Genomic DNA, 22056 nt, shown 5'->3' with positions numbered 1-22056 from the left:
GAAAATACCGCCACCTTGTGGGATAAATAAAGAACTACACAGATGTGGGTTGTGTTCATTAGGGCAGTGGTTCCCAACCTTTTTCGCTAACTGTACCATCAACAGAATTTTGCTTTGCCTAGAGAACCCCTGAAATACCCCCGCATGTACATTTTACCAGTAAGCCTATGGTCTCATGAGTCTTCTCAAGTACCCCTAACTCATATACTATACGATAGGTGGAATTCAACTTATAGGAATATTTATTTTTTATTAAACAACAAGGGATAATTTAAGCAAAAGACATCAGCCATATGGACAACCAGACCCTTCCAATGAAAAAAGACCTAAGATAAGAGTATGGTATGTTACACAAACAGAATGCATCTCAATTTCCCCCTTTTTCTCTGGCCCTCCCTTTACGTTGTGATTTCCCTCCTTCATCATGCTCCCTGTTCAGCTTTCTTCCCTCCCTCCTCTTCTCCTCCCACATGACCCCTATCCCTTTCCACCTCTATCCAATATTACAATATCCTCCATTTATTTATTTCCTTGACAGTGTCACCTCCGTTCTCCCTGTCTTGTCTTCCCTAATTCCTATCCATTTAAGCCTTTGTCCAATACCATCAACCCTCACAATTATTCTCCTAACCCCCTCAACCTCTCCCTCTCTTCCCTGTACCCTCCCCCTGATCACTACCCCTGAATCCCAAACCCCTAGTCCCTAGCCACAAAGCACTTACATAGATCTGAGAGGATTGGACCGGTATAAGCAATATGGTGGTAGCTCCATCTGGCCTTCTGATAGGCCAGACGGGAATTGGCGCCATATAGACATTTTAGTCATTTAGCAGACACTCTTATCCAGAGCGACTTACAGTAGTGAATGCATACATTTCATACAATTTCATACATTTTTTTTAAAACTATTTTTTATTTTTCTCTTCTGTGCTGGCCCCCCGTGGGAATCGAACCCACAACCCTGGCGTTACAAACACCATGCTCTACCAACTGAGCTACAGGGAATAGCTTAAAGGACATCTTTCCAATCCTCTCAGATCTACCCTACTGCATGGGGGGGGGGGCTAGGGGTTGATTTGGGATTCAGAGCCCCCTTAGCGTGAGTCCATGAGGGGCTGCAGCCAGAGCAGGAAACGGGACACCTTCTGGTAGATGTAACCCTGACTACAGTCTGCCCCTGCTGGTCTGGAGATTACCCCGGTCAGATAGAACACCTCCCTGTGGAGAGATAGGATGGGACTCCCCGGCCCCAGGATGCAGTCACCCTTGGGTCTCACCGTCGTACAGCCCATCTTGTTGGTGACCAACCCTGGGTGCCTCTCCACACACTGGGGCAGACGCTCATACGCCAGGTGGTTGAGAGTGAGCGGGCCCTGGACCTCCGTGGCGTCCACAGGGTCCTTCCAGCCGGTGACCACGGCCGGATACTCGCCAGTCATCAGGACGACCTCTGCAAAGTCGCGTTCGGGCAGGCAGGCAGCGACCACGTGTTTCTTATAGACGATGCGCTCGCGGAGCTCGAGGACGGCCAGGTCGTTGTCAGGGCGACCGGGTACGTAGCGGGGGTGGACGTGGACGACTTGGACATAGAGCGTCTGTTCGCCATCTTCAGATGCGGTTTGGCGCTTGCCTGAGAGGGGAGGGACGAAGTACTCAAAATCAATGAAGGAACACATACTGTAAAGCAAATCAAAAACATACCCTCGTACACACACGCAGGAATGAATGCACGCATGTACACACACACACACACACACACACACACACACACACACACACCACCAGTGGAGCCTGAGCCCGTAGACTGGACATGATGCCCCATGATGAGCACTCACCGACAGCCACCTGGAAGTTGACGTATTTCTGGGCACACTGGGCTGTAGTTAGAACCAGGTTCTCCTTCAGAATGACACCACTACAGAACCCTACAGACTCTGTACTCTTCAGAATGGCCTGCACAATGACAACACAACAGTTACAATATACAGCAGAGGTGACACAGCAAATTACATTATCACAACTATGGGAATATTGGGTTAATGTGCTGTAGCTTTGATAGTGAGGGGTTGACTTCATGAGAAAAATGAATCTGAGAGCATAATAGTGCCTGTCAGTGGACAGTGTGTACCTAGTTTGAATTGTGTGTACCTCATAGTGGTGTGTGTTTTCCTACCTGCCAGGGACACTCTCCAGAGTTGCAGGCTAGTCCCTCAAAGTTGCTGGCGATGTTGGTTGACTGTCTCTTTGTCCACTGGCTTAGGCTGTTCACCTTCCCACAGGGGAATGTCACTGAGAGAGGGATGGAGGGAGAGAGAATTACTGAGTATAGTTTAGTACAGTACCGTATAGTATAGTACCGTTTAGTATCTAGTATAGCATAGCATTAACCTCGTACGAACCATCCTGATCTCGCAAGCTTACATTCTGTTTCACTATCCGCTAGCGAGATCAGGATGGTGCGTATGAGGCTAGAATAGCATAGTACAGTACAGAATCGCTTAACATATAGGATAGTATAGTATAGTACAGTATAGTATAGTATAGCATAGTAATATCTGGTCACTGACCTGCAGGAATACACTTCACCCTCTCCTTCTCCTCTAGTTTCCAGCCACGGGCACAGGAACACTCATAGGACTGGTATCCTGGCTTACAGAACTGACTGCAGCCCTTGGTCTTATCCAACATACACACTGTCTGATCTACAATCACACACAGAGAGAGAGAGACAGAGAGGGGGAGAGAGAAAGGAGGAGAGGGGGAGAGACAGGAGGGAGAGATGAGAGGATTACGATTAGGCATATTTCAAATTTCGACAGCACAGTTAGTGGATCCATAGAAAGATTTCAAATAATTACGGATGTTGAATTTGTTATTTTGAAACTTAATAAAAAAAAACATGTAGGCTTCTTTACTGTTGACGTTTTTTTTTACAACGTGAGTTCCCCACCAACTCGGTGTTGGGTCCTTCACGTCTCTCACCTGTCTCGCAGTGGACTCCAAAGAAGCCTGACTTGCAGACACAGTCGTATCCCCCCACGCTGTCTGAGCACATGGCTCCGTTCTTACACGGCTTCTCTGCACACTGGTCCCCATCTGTACGCACACAGGGTTAACAGCACAGCCAGTCAAATGGTACAGTCACTAATGCAACACACGTGTTCTTGGGTGAAGCGATTTTAACTGTCACACCAAATCACATGGATTTCAACTGAGTGTTAACCTAAAAGACTAAGTACTCTTGATATGTTTGAAGAGAATGTCAGTCAAAATCATTACACTTACCTATGTAGACTGACCAGAAGATATCCTGAAAGATCAAAACAAAGTCCACTGTCAGTTTGATTCAAAATGTCTACAGAATCATCAGAAGCTAGGAGAGAGATTAAAAAAAGGAGAGGAGTGGAGAGAAGCAAGGAAAGGAGGAAGGTTTGGAGGTTGTTAAAGAGGACGTCTGAGGTGAGAAAAGGAAGGATGAGCTGAAGGAGGTGAGGAAAGAAGGGAGTCTAATAGAGGGAGGTGTGAGGAAAGAAATCTGCTCAGTGGGAAGAGGGAGCATTGGCCCACCGTGCGGTAGGAGTCCTGGAAGATCTCCCTGGCCTCCTCGTAGTTGCAGACCTCCTCCAGACACTCCCTCTCCAGGTTGGCAGGGAGCAGGCTCTCCTCGTTGCCCACGCTGGCCCTCTTCTGGCGGGACAGGGTGATCACTTCACTGGCCTCCTGCTTGTCCAGGAACACTGGGGGAGGGGGGATAGGAATGATACTCATTCACAAAAATAACTTTATCTCAACGGATAGTCTAGTTTTCATATAACCTGATTCCACTTAAATAGTTAGGTCACACATTTGAAAATAGTTTAATACAGATTCTCGGCCTAAATCTGTCAAATCTATGTAGTAGAGTACAATAGTAACAATCTTTGTTACTAATTAACTAAGGCCTAAACCCAGTGCCAAAAAAGCACAGAACTACACCAATAGACCTAAACACTCTTCACACAGTACCTTTGACTCTACGGATCCCCACTCCCAAAAAAGGGTCTCAGATTCCATTAAGAATGTAGCCTAATGTCTCCATGACAAACTTTCCTTGTCTAATGTCATCCTGCCCCTTCCCATGTCCTGGTGTCCTGTCTACTGGATAAACAGGCCACTTCCCTGTCTTGGTGCCCTATCTAGTGGATAAACAGGCCACTCCCCTGTCTTGGTGTCCTATCTAGTGGATAAACAGGCCCCTTCCCTTTTCTGGTGTCCTGTCTAGTGGATAAACAGACCCCTTCCATGTCTTGGTGTCCTGGCTAGTGGATAAACAGGCCACTTCCCTGTTTTGGTGTCCTGTCTAGTGGATAAACAGACCCCTTCCCTGTCTTGGTGTCCTGTCTACTGGATAAACAGGCCCCTTCCCTGTCTTGGTGTCCTGTCTACTGGATAAACAGGCCCCTTCCCTTTTCTGGTGTCCTGTCTAGTGGATAAACAGACCTCTTCCCTGTCTTGGTGTCCTGTCTAGTGGCTAAACAGGCCACGTCCCTGTCTTGGTGTCCTGTCTACTGAATAAACAGGCCCCTTCCCTGTCCTGGTGTCCTGTCTACTGGATAAACCGGCCCCTTCCCTGTCCTGGTGTCCTGTCTAGTGGATAAACAGGCCCCTTCCCTGTCCTGGTGTCCTGTCTAGTGGATAAACCGGTCCCTTCCCTGTCCTGGTGTCCTGTCTAGTGGATAAACAGGCCCCTTCCCTGTCCTGGTGTCCTGTCTAGTGGATGTGAGTTCCTCCTTTCAATGTTAAGTGCTTTGAAACCCAGTGAGCCCTCTAAATAATCAGTTTTCATTACTGACTGGATTGGCCATCCAGGGACAATAACCATCCGAGGAAAGTCCCTCTGTGCACTTTTGTTGGGGGTGGCAGGAAGCCTAACGGTTAAGTGCGTTGGGCCAGAAACCTAAAGGTCGCTGGTTTGAATCCCCGAGCCAACTAGGTGAAAAATCTATCGAAGTGCCCTACAGCAAGGTAAATAACCCTACTGTAATTACTCCTGTAAGTCGCTCTGGATAAGAGCATCTACTAAATGACTAAAATGTCAAATGTGTTGCTCAGGGCCATCAGCCAGCAGCATCGTGTCCCTGGTCCATTACCTGTCTTGGTGTTTTTAGTGTCTAGTCTGGCCGTCACAGCTCCCAGTAGCAGTAAGGAAAGCAGGGTGGCAGTGGTGGCTAGGGAGCCCATGGTGGCAGCTAGAGGACAGTCTGTCTGAGTCTGTCTGGCTGTTTGTCTGTCTAATCCTGTCAGCTCACCTCAGCAGAGTTCAAAGTTCACACCTAAAAACAACAAGGACCAGAGTTCAGAGATTCCCACATTTTGACATAGACATCACAGATGACATAACTTTCTGTCAGGATGAGCTTCAGAGGGTCATTTTATGTGCAGGATCACAGTAACCTACAAAACAAGAGGATGAAGACTAATTGTTGTGAGTGTTGTTTAAAAGCTTTTGGATCTTTGGATCATCATTAAAATCTTAAACTTCAGTCTTGCAGCTTCCTCTCTCTCTATGTAAAAATACCTAAAAATCAACAACCTGCTTGTTTAATAGTTAAGACATGAAATGATCCCATCAGAAGTGACAATGCATTTTCTGAAGAACCCCGGACTTGGTTACAATGCTGCCATCGTGTGGTATTACACCCCGTTTATTATTGTCTCATCCATTTCCAATCATAAACAACAAAGAGGGATAAAATCAAACACCCAAAACAAACTACATTCATTGGTATTAAGCCTAATCAAATAGTTAGTTTAATAGATTGGCTGTAACAGAACAAACAAAACAAAACAGGCCTGTGTGTTTCTATTTAGTCCAATATGAATATGAACTGGTTCATGTTGTGAATGATGCTGCTGTCGGCTATAAAACAACATATGACACGACCAGACTAATCTGACATGATGCTGTAAAAGCTTGGGCTACCACAAACTGCTAAAAACATACGAATGTATGGATCTTAAACGACACTTGAAAATATAGAGGCCTATCATGCATCCACGCTATATTATGCTACCAAAATCGCAACGCGTATCCCATTATGGGAGAGATGGAGGCTATTCAGGGCGCGGCAAAACGCATGATGATTAGAACGGTAAAATGCACGGTAACCTACCGCGTCGGACTTCAACCGGGGCTTGGACGGAATGAGAAGGATGACAGAAGCCTGTTCGGTTGGTTCTCTCTCTGGTTCCGACACGCAGTTCACCGTGTGGATCCTCGGCTCTGAGATCGCAATAGAGGTTGACAGCATCACACTCCAATGTTGCTTTTTCAGGCCACTGCGACGTGTTTAATCAACCACGTGAGGGCGGTCTTTACATTATACATTATTCAAAGCCATTAATACAAATACTGTATGTAGGCTACTATACTGTATTGGTCCGTCCTACTGTAACCCGTTCTACTGTTGATGTTACTGTATGTACTGGCCATTGAGAGGTTTGAAGCCGCCGCCATATTGGTACTCCTGAGAAGGAGCAGTTCTCCAATGCTTCAAGGACAAAATTACATGCATTAGTATTTTTTTTGTAGTTGGGACAGTAACATTAGTACTAAAACAAATACTTTATTTGTATCTTTAGTTCACGTAATATAATTTAAAAGTATGCATTAAGGTGTCTGTAGTAGAATATGCATGGCAAAAATGAATGTAAACGTTAATAAATGCATTTCTATAGCTTCCAAAATCTTTTTTTTTACACTGGAGAACAAATACAAATTTTACCCTGGAGGAGAAATACTAAAATGGCTTCGTAGTGGCTTCAAAACAGTGCTCCCTGTCAGTCATCCAGTGTTTATACACATCGTTAATATTATCCTATGGTTCTATGGTTCTACTAGCTTTAAGCACCAGCTGTCAGAGCAGCTCACAGATCACTGCACCTGTACATAGCCCATCTATAATTTAGCCCAAACAACTACCCCTTCCCCTACTGTATTTATTTATTTTGCTCCTTTTCACCCCATTATTTCTATTTCTACTTTGCACTTTCTTCCACTACAAATCTACCATTCCAGTGTTTTACTTGCTATATTGTATTTACTTTGCCACCATGGCCTTTTTTTGCCTTTACCTCCCTTATCTCACCTCATTTGCTCACATTGTATATAGACTTATTTTTCTACTGTATTATTGACTGTATGTTTGTTTAACTCCATGTGTAACTTCGTGTGTCTAACTACTTTGCTTTATCTTGGCCAGGTCGCGATTGTACATGAGAACTTGTTCTCAACTTGCCTACCTGGTTAAATAAAGGTGAAATAAATACAAAATATGTAGGCCTCACTGTTGACGTTGAGACTGGTGTTTTGTGGGTACTATTTAATGAACCTGCCAGTTGAGGACTTGTGAGGCATTTGTTTCTCAAACTAGACACTCTAATGCACTTGTCCTCTTGCTCAGTTGTGCACCAGGGCCTCCCACTCCTCTTTCTATTCTGGTTAGAGCCAGTTTGCGCTGTTCTGTGAAGGGAGTAGCACACAGCGTTGTACGAGATCTTCAGTTTTTTTACAATTTCTCGCATGGAATAGCCTTAATGTCTCAGAACAAGAATAGACTGACGAGTGTCAGAAGAAAGTGCTTTGTTTCTGGCCATTTCAAGCCTGTAATCGAACCCACAAATGCTGATGCTCCAGATACTAAACTACTCAAAAGAAGGCCAGTTTAATTGTTCCTTTAATCAGCACAAAATTAGAAACTTGGATTAGCTAACACAACGTGCCATTGGAAAACATGAGTGATGGTTGCTGATAATGGGCCTTTGTACGCCTATGTAGTAGATATTCCATAAAAAAATCAGCCGTTTCCAGCTACAATAGTAATTTACAACATTAACAATGTCTACACTGACTTTCTGATCAATTTGATCTTATTTTAATGGACAAAAAAATGTGCTTTCTTTCAAAAACAAGGACATTTCTAAGTGTCCCCACGCTTTTGAACAGTAGTGTATATGGTTGACAATGTTGAGCTTTCAACATTACTTTTGAAATTAAGCATCACTTCCATGAATCCTCAACCTTGTCCTCAGTAACACACCCTTTGGTGTTGAATTCTCCAGTCATTGGTTGAATGCCCAAACGACACAGGGTTTTCAATCCTTGATTGGTTAATCACTGGGGTGGTTACCTTGCTGTCTTCTCCCCCTCTCCCTTCATCAGGGTTGGGGAGTAACTGATTACATGTTGGGGAGTAACTGATTACTGTTTTATCTTTTCTTTTATATGTAATGTAAGTGCCTTGATGTGTTTGGACCCCAAGTAGAGTAGCTGCTGCCAATTTTAAGTTTGTTCCACCTGAATGAGTGTGACCACAAGTCTGAGACCACTATGATGACACACCAAATGCGTTAAATGAATTACTTTTGTCTTCTTCTAATAATGCCCCTTAAAGGGAAAGTAATCCAAAAGTAATCAGATTATGTTATTGTGTTTGGGTAATCCAAAAGTTATGTTACTGATTACAGTTTTGGACATAACTAGTAACTGTAATCGATTACATTTAAAAAATAACCCACCCAACCCTTCTCTCTATCCCCTCCCTCCCTCACCTCTTCCTTCTTGCATCTCATAATATATAAACAATATATGCCATTCAGCCAAGTTATTTATCCAAAGAAACTTACAGTCATGCATGCATTTTACGTATTGGTGGTCCTGTGAATCAAACCCACTATTCTGGAGTTATAAGCTCAATGGTTTACCAAATGAGATAGAAAGGACATCAGGACAACTCTCCCTCTTTTCCTCCTTCTCTATCTCCCTCCCTCCCTCCCTTCGTCCCATTAGTTTGCCCTCCGTGTTAGGGAGCTCTCCGTTCCCCCACCCCACCTCTACCCCAACCCACCCTGACCTTCTCTCCCGACTCTCCCCGGTGCCAATGATAATTCCATTTTACTTCGCCGGTGTGATCGGAATCATAATCACAGAGGCTTTGAAGTCGGCATTAAACGCGATGGAAATCCGTCCATTATAGATCAATGTGAGAGGGCAAATGCACACAGACCCAGACAGCAGCAGCAACAACAAGAACACCAAGGGAGAGAGGAAGGGCGAGATAGAGAGGGAATAAGAGAAGAGAGGGAGAGGCAGGAAGGAAGAGGAGAGGGAAGGCAGGTGGGAGAGGAAGGGAGGAAGAGGAGAGGAGGAAGGAAAGAGAGAGAGAGAATATGAGTAGGGAGATGTTTGATCGCTTGACCAAAAACTCTAACTTAAGCAGGTGACATGGCAAACAAGAATGGAGTCTCAAACCAGTAGGACTTTACCTTTATCTGTGTGAGTGTGTGTGTATGCACTCGTGTGAGTGTGTGCAGTATTTTAGGACCTCAGGGCTATAGGGCTGCAGACTGCAATGTTAAGTGTTGATCTATTTCCTCCAGTCCAATAACAGATGCATTATAAAGGCCTGCTTCACCAGCTGATCCCCAGAGCTGGCCTGGTCTGCCAAGCTAGTCTAGCCCAGAGAGGGTCACTGTGGCTTGGGAGGGGGAGAGGGAACGTGCCCCGGCCTGCTGGATCTGGAGGTGGTGGTGGATATACAAATTATCAGGATATGGAGATTTCCCATCGGACGGCGTTCTGATTAGAAATATGTATAAATAAATAACTTGTTATAATACAGTACCAGTCAAAGTTTGGACACCTACTCATTGCAGGGTTTTTTACTAGTTTCTACATTGTAGAATAATAGTGAAGACATCAAAACTATAAAATAACACATATGAAATCATGTAGTAAACAGAAAAGTGTTAAACAAATCAAAATATATGTTATATTTGAGATTCTTCAAAGTAGCCACACTTTGCTTTGATGACAGCTTTGCACACTCTTGGCATTCTCTCAACCAGCTTCATGGGGTAGTTACCTGGAATTCATTTCAATTAACAAGTGTGCCTTTTCAAAAGTTAATTTGTGGAATTTCTTTCCTTCTTAATGCATTTGAGCTAGTCAGTTGTGTTGTGACAAGGTAGGGGTGGTATACAGAAGATAGCCCTATTTGGTAAAAGTCCATATTATGGCAAGAACAGCTCAAATAAGCAAAGAGAAACGACAGCCCATCATTACTTTAAGACATGAAGGTTAGTCAATACGGAACATTTCAAGAACTTTAAACATTTCTTCAAGTGCAGTCGCAAAACCCATCAAGCACTATGATGAAACTGGTTCTCATGAGGACCGCCACAGGAAAGCAAGACCCACAGTTACCTCTGCTGCAGAGAATAAGTTCATAAGAGTTACCAGCCTCAGAAATTGCAGCCCAAATAAATGCTTCACAGAGTTCAAGTAACAGACACATCTCAACATCAACTGTTCATAGGAGACTGCGTGAATGAGGCTTTCATGGTTGAAACCACAACTAAAGGACACCAGTAAGAAGAATAGAATTGCTTGGGCCAAGAAACACGAGCAATGGACATTAGACCGGTGGAAATCTGTCCTTTGGTCTGATGAGTCCAAATTTGAGATTTTTGGTTCCAACCGCCGTGTCTTTGTGAGACGCAGAGTAGGTGAACGGATGATCTCCACATATATGGTTCCCACTGTGAAGCATGGAGGAGGTGGGATGGTGTGGGGTGCTTTGCTGGTGACACTGTCTGTGATTTATTTAACCAGCATGGCTACCACAGCATTCTGCACTGATATGCCATCCCATTTGTTTTGCGCATAGTGGGACTGTCATTTGTTTTTCAACAGCACAATGACACAACACACCTCCAGGCTGTGTAAGGGCTATTTGACCAATGAAGTGAGTGATGGAGTGCTGCATCAGATGACCTGGCCTCCACAATCACCCGACCTCAACCAAATTGAGATGGTTTAAGTTGAGTTGGACTGCAGAGTGAAGGAAAAGCAGCCAACATGTGCTCAGCATATGTGGGAACTCCTTCAAAACTGTTGGAAAAGTATTCCAGGTGAAGCTGGTTGAGAGAATGCCAAGAGTGTGCAAAGCTGTCATAAAGGGAGGGGGGGTGTAGGTGTGTGTGTGTGTGGGGGGGGGGGGGTGAGTGAGAGAGAGAGAGAGAGAAAGAGAGAGAGAGAGAGAGAGAGAGAGAGAGAGAGAGAGAGAGAGAGAAGGGCAGTAACACAGTAAATGGACATGACATGCAGGGTAAGTGGTGTGTTTCTTTTTTAATGATCCATCTGCTTCCCTGCTTTCTGTTTCTTTAAAGATGTCCGCTCAAAGAGGGGCACCTCTCTCATCTTCTGTTTTGGTGAGATTGAGAAGAAAAGAGGTGGAGAGCAGGGTAAGGAGGGGAATTGAGTGGGAGGGAGGGAGGGAGGGAGGGAGGAAGGAAGGAAGGAAGGAAGGAAGGAAGGAAGGAAGGAAGGAAGGAAGGAAAGAAGGAAGGAAGGAGTGGAAGAAGAAAAGGAGAAGGAGCAGGAGAAGAAAAACAAAGAGAGGGAGAATAATAGAGAGAGACCTGGGTCCCCCTGCATCAGTGAATCAAGCAGCTGATTATGCCTGCACACCAAACCAAAGGCTATTATACTGAACATCCATCATAAATACAACCTGTCGCTCACAGCAATGCTGATGGATAGAACACAACAGGCTGCAGAGGGAAGGGATCCCTGAGTTTCCCTCCATCTCTCCATCTCTCCATCTCTCCCCCATCCCTCCATCTCACTCACTCACTCTGTTATTTTCCTTCTCCTATGTTCCCTTCCTCCTTCTCAAACATCATTATCATCCCTCTCGTTCCCTCTCTCCCTCTCCAAGATTCCTTCTCCCTCTCGTTCCCTCTCTCCCTCTCCAAGATTCCTTCTCCCTCTCGTTCCCTCTCTCCCTCTCACAGACTCTTTCTCCCTCTCCTTCCCTCTCTCCCTCTCCCAGACTCCTTCTCCCTCTCGTTCCCTCTCTCCCTCTCCCACACTCCTTCTCCCTCTCCTTCCCTTTCTCCCTCTCCCAGACTCCTTCTCCCTCTCGTTCCCTCTTGTCCCCTCTCTCCCTCTCCCAGACTCATTCTCCCTCTCCTTCCCTCTCTCCCTCTCAGACTCCTTCTCCCTTTCCTTCCCTCTCTCCTTCTCCCACACTCCCCCCTCTCCTTCCCTCTCTCCCTCTCACAAACTCCTTCTCCCTCTCGTTCCCTCTCTCCCTCTCACAGACTCCTTCTCACTCTCCTTCCCTCTCTCCCTCTCCCAGATTCCTTCTCCCTCTCCCTCTCAGACTCCTTCTCCCTCTTGTTCCCTCTCTCCCTCTCTCCCTCACAGACTCCTTCTCACTCTCCTTCCCTCTCTCCCTCTCCCAGATTCCTTCTCCCTCTCCCTCTCCCTCTCAGACTCCTTCTCCCACTCGTTCCCTCTCTCCCTCTCCCACACTCCTTCTCCCTCTCCTTCCCTTTCTCCCTCTCCCAGACTCCTTCTCCCTCTCGTTCCCTCTTGTCCCCTCTCTCCCTCTCCCAGACTCATTCTCCCTCTCCTTCCCTCTCTCCCTCTCAGACTCCTTCTCCCTTTCCTTCCCTCTCTCCTTCTCCCACACTCCCCCCTCTCCTTCCCTCTCTCCCTCTCACAGACCCCTTCTCCCTCTCCTTCCCTCTCTCCCTCTCACAGACTCCTTCTCCCTCTCCTTCCACTCTCTCCCTCTCACAGACTCCTTCTCCCTCTCCTTCCCTCTCTCCCTCTCACAGACTCCTTCTCCCTCTCCTTCCCTCTCTCCCTCTCACAGACTCCTTCTCCCTCTCCTTCCACTCTCTCCCTCTCACAGACTCCTTCTCCCTCTCCTTCCACTCTCTCCCTCTCACAGACTCCTTCTCCCTCTCCTTCCCTCTCTCCCTCTCACAGACTCCTTCTCCCTCTCCTTCCCTCTCTCCCTCTCACAGACTCCTTCTCCCTTCCCATTTTGATTCCCTCACTCTCACTCCTTTATTTTTTCCTGTTCCAATTGTGACAGCATTGTAAGTGTATGTGCACTATCCCATAGGAATGTGTGCACGTGACACATGATGAGACTTGTGGTGAGTTAGGCCATAATGTCCATCCCAATCTGTGCCTGTGTTAAGTGCCTGAGTATACCTAGATATGTCAGTGTGCCTGGGTAAGTCTGACAGTGACACTGTGCATATGTGTGTGTGAGTCTACCTGTGTGTGTGTCTGTGTGTACCTCTCCTAATCGCGTGGGTAATGAGGATGTAACGGGTGTGTTAACGACACAAACAGTGGGAAGATAGATGTCACTGCAGCCCTGGGGAGACCTATCGATAGGCCAGCCTGTCAGGCAGGCAGCCAGGCAGGCTGTCACTACAGGGGCCAGAAGAGATAGTGGCAGCCGATAGGGACCACACAGTGACACAGAGTCTCTTAATGACCTGTCCTGACACACCACCACCAGCCGTCACAACTGACGAGCGATGCCGTAATACCTCCCAGGATGCATTGAGGTCAACGGTGTTGTAATGATGTGTGTAGTATTTTTATGCAGGGTGTAATGGACGTCAGACTGCTTTCTTAGCCGTACCACTTCGTCCTGCTCCAGCTCACAGCAGGACTAGAACCTGGGACCACTGCCTCGCAAACACACCTGACCGGCGCCCTGAAATGTTCTTACCCAGTTGCGCCACCGAAAAGCTTGTAATTTGGCTCTTTGAGTGAAGGCATTTCAGGCTGATAGGGTTGAGTGTGTAATGATGATGTTTTTAACACTATAGACCAGAGTGCTCCTGATCCTCTGGCTGTTCCAGAGCTCTGCTAGCTGCTGAGAGTAGTCCAATACATTACCTTCCTCTTCCTCTCCCCATCCACCTTTACCCTCTCTCCATCTCTCTCTCTCTCTCTCTCTCTCTCTCTCGCTCTCTCTCAGCTCCCTCTCTCCATCCACCTCTCCCCATCCACCTTTACCCTCTCTCCATATCTCTCTCTCTCTCTCAGCTCCCTCTCTCCATCCACCTCTCCCCATCCACCTTTACCCTCTCTCCATATCTCTCTCTCTCTCTCAGCTCCCTCTCTCCATCCACCTCTCCCCATCCACCTTTACCCTCTCTCCATATCTCTCTCTCTCTCTCAGCTCCCTCTCTCCATCCACCTCTCCCCATCCACCTTTACCCTCTCTCCATATCCCTCTCTCTCTCTCAGCTCCCTCTCTCCATCCACCTCTCCCCATCCACCTTTACCCTCTCTCCATATCTCTCTCTCTCTCTCTCAGCTCCCTCTCTCCATCCACCTCTCCCTATCTTTCTCCATGATCAATTAACATCTAGTCTATATTTTACTTAACATTTCATTGTGCTGTTGGTGCGGCCCCCTCCCTAACTCCTCCTGCCTTTGTAAATGTTCCATGTTGGAGAAGAGAATTAAGGGCATGTGAACCACACCCCTTCTCTTCCTCAATCCATTTATCTCTTATCCATCCCTCCATTCTCCCTTCATTATTATAAATCAGCTGATTATGCTGGCATACTAAACAAACAGCCTGGCTATTACACTAAACATCCATAATTAATACAACCTTTCACTCACGGTAAATCTGATGGATAGAACACAACAGGCTGCAGGATGGGATCCCTGGTCTTCCTACACCTCTCCATCTCTCCTTCCATCTCTCCATTCATCCCTCGCTGATTCCTACCATGTTCTCTTTTTCCTTCAGCCTCTCAACTGTGCTGAGTCCCCCCCTCCCAAACATCATCCTCTTTCTCTCTCTCTCTCTCTCTCTCTCTCGTTGGAGTGCATGCTGGGAGTGAGTCGTGAAGCAGGAGTGATTGTGAGAGCGACTGGAATTATCTTCACTCTATTGGGTTTTGGTGTGTATATATATATATGTTGATTAGTTTAGTTGTTTTAAGAGTATTTTGTCTAAATATCACTAAGCACGTATAGGGGTGGTGGGATCGTTGAGGTTAGTTTTCGCGAGGGCACAACCAGCGGGTGGGGCTGGTTGCAATGGCCACTCGCGGAAGTTTGGAGTTTGAAAAACTTAGTCGACGACATGGAGTAAAGATTCCTGCTGCGGCCGGGTGTTCAGTGGAAGAATGTAGCTTGGCAGTGGGTGCTATCATTGGGTATGATAGTATCAAATCAGCCTCAAGGATGAATAGCGCTGTAGTGATATTCTTAGATTCCATTGAAAAGGTGAATACGATAGTTGAGAGTGGTGTTGTGTTGCGGGAGACACAGACACCGGTATTTCCGCTTATGAATCCGGCAAAGAAAGTTATACTTTCTAACGTGCCACCATTTGTTAGAGATGAAGTGTTGGAGCGAGAGTTATCTCGTCATGGTCAAATTGTATCAACAATAAAGAAGGTTCTTTTTGGATGCAAATCTCCGTTGCTGAAGCATGTCGTGTCTCATAGGAGACAAGTGCATATGATTTTAAAAAAGGACACTGATGAACTGAATTTAGCATTCAGTTTTAAGATTGATGGATTTGATTATGTCTTCTACGCTTCTACTGAATCAATGAAATGCTTTGGCTGTGGAAGAGAGGGGCATTTGGTGCGTAATTGTCCCGAGAATGAGCACGCAGAGCACGGTAGCAGCTCTAGTGCTGGTGCAGCTAACGCACCACCGCGAAGGGATGAACATGCTAAGGGTGCAGGGGAAGGGAGAAGGTGGGCAGATGTGGTAGGAAAAGTAGGAGAAGAAGGCAGTGTGGAAACGGGGGCAATTGTTGTAGATCAGAACAAAGAGGGAGGGGAAACAGTCGGTGAGATTGCGACTGCCGTCGCTGAGGTGGTGCTGGAAAATGAAATTGGAGGTCAGGAGGAGATTGAAATAATGGGAAAGGAAGCAGCTGTTTTCAAAGTACCGAGGAGCAAGAGGAAGAATGTAAGGGGTGGGGAAGGGTCTAATTCCAAGAGGAAGGTAGAGATGGATAATTCACTTGAAGATAAACAAGTTGTAGAGATGGTGGAGTTTTCTTCTGGGGAGGATAGCGAGAGTGAGTCATCTGATGCGTCACAACAAAATAGTGAGATAAATGGGGAGGAAGGGAGGTATGGGATTGGGAAGGTACGTCAATTTCTGAAGTTGACAAAAGGGAAGAAATATATGTAGGATTATAATGTAACAGATTTTTTCCCTGAAAGTGAATTGTTTATTGAATCAGCAAAGTTTCTGATGTCAAAAATAACAGGGGGAGGTTTGACAAGCCCTGAAATTGCTAGACTCAAGAAAGTGGTAACGAGAGTGATAAGTGATGTAAATTCTAAAGAAAATGAAAGAGTTCAGTCGCAGCTTTAACTCTGTAAAGAGATGTGGTTTCTGGGTCTTCCTCTGTATTTTTTTCTTCATCCATGAGCAGTTTTAAGATTTCTTCTTTAAATGTAAATGGGGCAAGAGACGTTAAAAAAAGAGCCATAGTGTATGAGTTAATTAGGGGAAAGGGAAGTGACATAATTTTTCAACAAGAAACGCATAGTAATTTGGAAAATGAAGTTATGTGGAAACAGGAGTGGGGGGGACAGTGGTGTGTAGTCATAAAAACACAAAAAGTGGGGGTGTGGCCATATTGTTCTCAAAAGGGTTTTTGCCTTTGTCATATGAGGTTGAAGAGGTAGTTGAGGGGAGGTTACTAAAAGTTAGAGTAACGTATGAAAACATCACTATGTGTCTGATAAATGTATATGCCCCAGTGGTGGCAGTTGAGAGGGTATGCTTTTTAGAGACATTATCTAATACCATTGAGAAATGTAACAATGAAGATTATTTATTTATTGCTGGGGATTTTAACTGCACAGTCAGTGATTTAGATAGAAACCACAAAGAACCTCATATAGCCTCAAGGACTTTTTTTAAATGTCTCATTGTAACAAATGAACTGTGTGACATTTGGCGGAGTCAACATGGAGGCACAAGGCAGTATACCTGGGTGCATGTGAGAGAGAACACCGTCTCTATGGCCAGGTTAGATAGGTTTTATTGTTTTGAGCATCAATCTCATGTCTGTAAATCAAGTGTGATAACCCCAGTGGGATTTTCTGATCATTGTTTAATAACAGAGGTGGTGTTCATTAACGATGTAAAACCTAAAAGCGCATACTGGCATTTTAACATAACTTTATTGAGTGATGCTCACTTCAGGAAATGTTTTAGTTTTTTCTGGGAGAGGTGGAGGTCTCAAAAGGCCAGTTTTGTATCCCTTCAACAGTGGTGGGATATAGGGAAAATCCAGATTCAACAATTCTGTAAGCAATACACGAGGAATGTCACCAAGGATATCACCAGATCAATGAAAGCCCTAGAGACTGAAATAGTGGAACTCATGACGTTGGTTGAGACCACAGGAGATCGAGGCCACACTCAGGCCCTCAAGAGGAAAAAAGCTGCATTGGCAGACCTGCTGGGTATCAGAGCACGGGGGGCATTGGTGAGAAGTAAGTTTCAGGGAATCTCTGAAATGGATGCCTCATCCAAATTTTTCTTTGGTTTAGAGAAAAAGAACGGACAAAGAAAAATGATTCATTGTCTCAAATCAGCTGTTGGACAAGAGCTCACTAGACCTAGTGAAATTAGAAAGAGGGCAGTAGAGTTCTATGCTGAGCTCTACAAGTGTGAGTACAAAGAGGATAAAACAGTGACACAGCAGTTCCTTGATGGGCTCCCACAGGTGGCTGCAGAAGCTCAGGTTGAGCTTGAGCAACCATTGTCTTTGCAGGAGTTATACACTGCATTAAAAGGCATGGAAAATGGAAGGGCACCAGGCATTGATGGGCTTCCCGTTGACTTTTTTAAGTCTTTTTGGGCTATGTTGGGAGAGGATTGGCTAGCAGTAGTTAATGATAGTTTAACCGGAGGGTTACTACCAATAAGCTGCAGAAGGGCTGTCCTCACCCTACTGCCCAAAAAGGGTGACCCTAGGGAGGTGAAGAACTGGAGGCCGGTGGCTTTATTGTGCACTGATTATAAGATCCTGTCAAAAGCTTTGTCCAACAGGTTGAGGGAGGTGATGGGGCAAATCATACATACGGACCAGTCCTACTGTGTTCCTGGCAGGCAGATAGGGGATAACATTTCTCTGATTCGTGATTTTTTGGACGTCTCTAGGGCTATTGGGTTGGATGCTGGTCTAATTTCAATTGATCAGGAAAAGGCATTTGACCGAGTTGAACATCAATATTTATGGCACACTTTGGAGGCGTTTGGGTTCAGCTCTGGTTTTATTGCCATGATAGAGGTGATATATGGTGACATTGAAAGTTAACGGTGGTTTGAGTGCTCCTTTTAAAGTGTGTAGAGGTATTAGGCAGGGATGTTCTTTGTCGGGAATGTTATATGCCATTGCTATAGAGCCACTACTAAATAGCATAAGAAGTCGCATTGAAGGGGTGTACCTTTCAAGGGATATTCCTCCTATTCGTCTCTCAGCCTATGCTGATGATGTAGTTGTTTTAGTGAAAAATCAAGCGGAGGTGGATAGTTTGAGTCTAATGGTTGATCGTTTTAGGGGAATATCCTCTGCAAAGGTAAATTGGGAAAAGAGTTGTGCTTTACAGATTGGAGAATGGGCTGGAGGGATCATGGCTTTGCCAGGGGGGCTGGAATGGTGTAAGGGAGGTTTTAAGTATCTTGGAGTGTACCTAGGAGATGAGGGGACTATGGAAAAAAATTGGATTGGGGTGGTTGAAATGGTGGAAGGGAGGATAAGGAGATGGCGTTGGTTGCTATCTCGTATGTCATATAGAGGGCGCACTATTATAGTTAACAATGTGATTGCCTCTGCACTGTGGCATCGGTTGTCAGTTTTAGAACCACCATCTGGCCTTCTGGCTAAGATACAGGCAATAATTGTGGATTTCTTTTGGGATAAATATCACTGGGTTCCACAAAGTGTTTTGTATTTGTCAAAAGAGGAGGGGGGACAAGGTCTTGTACATCTTGCTAGTAGGGCTGCTGCTTTCCGGTTGCAGTTTATTCAAAGGTTGCTTTATGGACCGGAAAATGTGGTTTGGATAGGGGTGGCAGGTCTTGTATTACAGCAGGTTGGAGGATTAGGTTTAAAGAAAGCTTTATTTTTGGTTGATAGTAGCCAGATTTCTAGGGAGGGAATACCTCCGTTTTACAGAGGCCTTCTTAGGGTGTGGAGCATAATGAAGGTGTCCAGACGAACTTCAGCGGAGTCAGTGCATTGGCTGTTGGAGGAACCTCTGGTGTATGGGGCAAGACTGGATTGCACAACTGCAGATGTTCCACATTTTTCCAAGATTCTGGTGAAGGGCAAAATCATCACCTTAAAACAGTTAATGGCCGTGGCTGGGCCCGCCTTAATGGATGGTAGACGGGTGGCTGAACATTTGGGGGTGAGGTCGGAAAGGATTGTAGGACAAATGCTGGGAAGCTGCAGGAAGGCTCTGTCGGCAGAAGAGTGGGGTATGCTTCATAGCCACAAGAAGGTACAAGATGAAGACGTCGCATTTCCAAGACTAGGGATTACACCAAATATCCCAGAGTCAGAAAGAAAGGCGATATTACTGGATTTGAGAGGGTTGGAAGAGGTGGGTTTGGATGAGGTGAATGGGAAAGAATTATATAGGGGGTGTGTCAAGGTGTTGAATAAAGATAAATTGAAAAATAGAAAAGACACTCCATGGAGGGTAAAATTGGGCATTGATGACAAGGTAAAGCCAGCATGGAGAGCACTGTACAAGCCACCGTTACAAAAGGGTACTGGTGATATGCAGTGGAGGGTTTTGCATGGCATCATTGCAGTTAATGCTTTTGTATCTGTTATTAACTCAGATGTTGGAGATGGATGTCCTTTTTGTAATATAAGAGAAACCATTTTTCACTGTTTTGTGGAGTGTGAGAGGATTAAACCTCTCTTGGAAATGCTGGAGTCTTTGTTTAAAGCTGTAGGGGAGATTTTCAATAACACTGTTTTTATTTTGGGGTTTCAATATAGAAAGCAACAGAAAAGAAAATGTCAACTGTTACATTTTATTTTGGGACAAGCTAAGATGTCCATTTATTTGAGTAGGAAACATAAGATAGAAACGGGATATGGGCAGGATGTAAGATGTGTTTTTACAGGATTAGTGAAAGTAAGAATAAAAGTAGATTTTGAGTTCTTCTCAGCTGTAAAAGATCTCCCATTGTTTGAGGAGAAGTGGGCATACGAAGGAGCGCTTTGCTTTGTAGAATGTATATGTTCTTTAGTATTTTTTTATTTTATTTTATTTTTTACATTTTTTGTTATTTTAGTGTTTTGTATTTTTTTCTTTTATTTTAAGAATTACATTTGGTGTTTCATTTCTGAAAAGGCAGTGTGTCATTATTGATGTTAATACTTGAGTATAAAATAAAGGTTTTATAAAAACTCAAACTCTCTCTCTCTCTCTCTCTCTCTCTCTCTCTCTCTCTCTACTCTCCCTTGTTTTATTCCTCCCATCTTTCCCTCCCTCTTTCCTCTTTCTCCTTCTCTCTTCTTCTCTTTCTCCCTGTCTTTTCCCTCCCACTCATCTCTCCTTCTCTCTCTCCTTCTCCTCCCGCTCTTCTCTCTCTCTACACCTCCCTCCCTCCTCTCTCTCTCCTTCCCTCTCTCCCCTGCCCATAGGTTCCATTCTGTGAAAGCTTGGCAGGTGAGTGAGTGTAATATTTTATTCAGCAGTGAGCCAGCCTCCCCCTGTATAATGGTTGCGTCCCAAATTACACCCTATTCACTACATAGTGCACTACTTGACCAGGGCCCATAGGAACATAGGGTGCCAATTGGGATGCATAGTGTTATCCATTTAATCAGGGCAGTGGGGGCCTAACCCCTAGCACCTGAAACCACTCTTGTGCAGAGTCATGCCTGATATCACTGAACATTGATTTTATGTCCACAGCTGCAACTACAGTGAATATATTATGTTTGTCATATGTTCTGTATGTATTCAGTTCAGCTGACAACAATGTGAATCGATTGTATTCTGTAATTCAATGTACACATTGTTATGAACAAATTTTCACTATTCACTCACGATGTAGGACCCGCAAACAATGTATAGCTAAGATGTTGTTCAAATGTTGAGAAAGAGGAGTTGTATGCAGAAGATTGATAGTCTCCTGTGTGGCTCAGTTGGTAGAGCATGGTGTTTGCAACGCCAGGGTTGTAGGTTGGATTCCCACGGGGGACCAGTACGGAGAAGAAAAAAAATGTATGAAATGTATGCATTCACTACTGTAAATCGCTCTGGATAAGAGCGTCTGCTAAATGACTAAAATGTAAATTGAGCATAGAAATGGAATGAAGAGATTGTATTTCTATGGGACGAAGTAGGGCAGTGGAGTCATGTGTGTTATGAACAAACAGTTTGACCATTCTGTAATTGTAGAGACAGAGGATTAAGCGAATGAATAGATTGTATTTCCATGGAATCAAGCAAATAAATAGAATGAATAGATTGTATTTCTATGCAGAGGATTAAGCATAGAAATAGAATGAATATATTGTTCTATGGAATCAAGCAAAGGTATGAAGTAGAGCAATACATATGTGTTATGAACAAACAAATAACTTCCACCCATAGGACCCTAGTACAAAAATGTTATTCAATGTAGAGACAAAGGATTTATTGCGCTAGACTAAGCATAGAAATATAATGAATAGACTATATTCCCATGGGATTACGTAGGGCAGTAGAGGCACATAGGGATCAACAGGAATAGATGCTGAGGGGTGAGCACTTTGTACGTGTCACAATGACACTGATTCACTGATTCATTGACTCACTGATTTACACAGATTACCTCATAGTTTACACTGTAGGCAATCAGGATATCTAGTTAACCATGCGCACAGGTGTTCCCACACATGTACACAACACGTGTACACACGTATGACCATTGAACTTGTTGGCACACAAGCAATCACACACAATCACACACGAGATGACAGATGGGAGTTCAATGGTGCATGTGTACATGTGTTGTGTACATGTGTGAGAACATCTGTGCGCACACATAACCATTGAACTTGTTGGCACACAAGCAATTTTTGTATTTTTAATTTTTTTATTTCACCTTTATTCAACCAGGTAGGCAAGTTGAGAACAAGTTCTCATTTACAACTGCGACCTGGCCAAGATAAAACAAAGCAGTTC

General features: G+C 44.7%; 1 protein-coding gene and 1 non-coding gene across 2 annotated transcripts; both read right to left on the bottom strand.

Moving 5' to 3' along the window:
* Positions 1–932: 932 nt before the first annotated feature.
* Positions 933–1005, bottom strand: trnat-ugu (transfer RNA threonine (anticodon UGU)). Its single transcript has one exon. It is a non-coding gene; the product is annotated as a tRNA-Thr (tRNA).
* On the bottom strand, positions 1000–6331 carry LOC115206234 (coagulation factor X). Its single transcript, XM_029772965.1, has 9 exons — positions 6153–6331; positions 5130–5312; positions 3568–3737; positions 3286–3310; positions 2983–3096; positions 2568–2702; positions 2174–2289; positions 1836–1953; positions 1000–1630 (listed from the first exon to the last, which is right to left on the bottom strand). Exons 2-9 carry the CDS (start codon positions 5218–5220, stop codon positions 1095–1097), a joined length of 1305 nt encoding a protein of 434 aa, XP_029628825.1. The 5' UTR covers positions 5221–5312; positions 6153–6331; the 3' UTR covers positions 1000–1094.
* Between the last annotated feature and the right edge of the window lie 15725 nt (positions 6332–22056).

This window comes from Salmo trutta, chromosome 1, assembly GCF_901001165.1.
Source record: "Salmo trutta chromosome 1, fSalTru1.1, whole genome shotgun sequence".
Taxonomy (NCBI): Eukaryota; Metazoa; Chordata; class Actinopteri; order Salmoniformes; family Salmonidae; genus Salmo; species Salmo trutta.
This window is presented reverse-complemented; position numbering and strand designations above follow the sequence as displayed.

Excerpts from the sequence above, each read along its gene's own strand:
- LOC115206234 (XM_029772965.1), bottom strand. The coding sequence starts at position 5,220 with ATGGGCTCCCTAGCCACCACTGCCACCCTGCTTTCCTTACTGCTACTG. Across the intron at positions 3,097-3,285 it reads CTTCTGGTCAGTCTACATAG|ATGGGGACCAGTGTGCAGAG; the intron begins GTAAGTGTAATG and ends GTGTGCGTACAG. Across the intron at positions 1,954-2,173 it reads CTGGAGAGTGTCCCTGGCAG|GCCATTCTGAAGAGTACAGA; the intron begins GTAGGAAAACAC and ends GTCATTGTGCAG.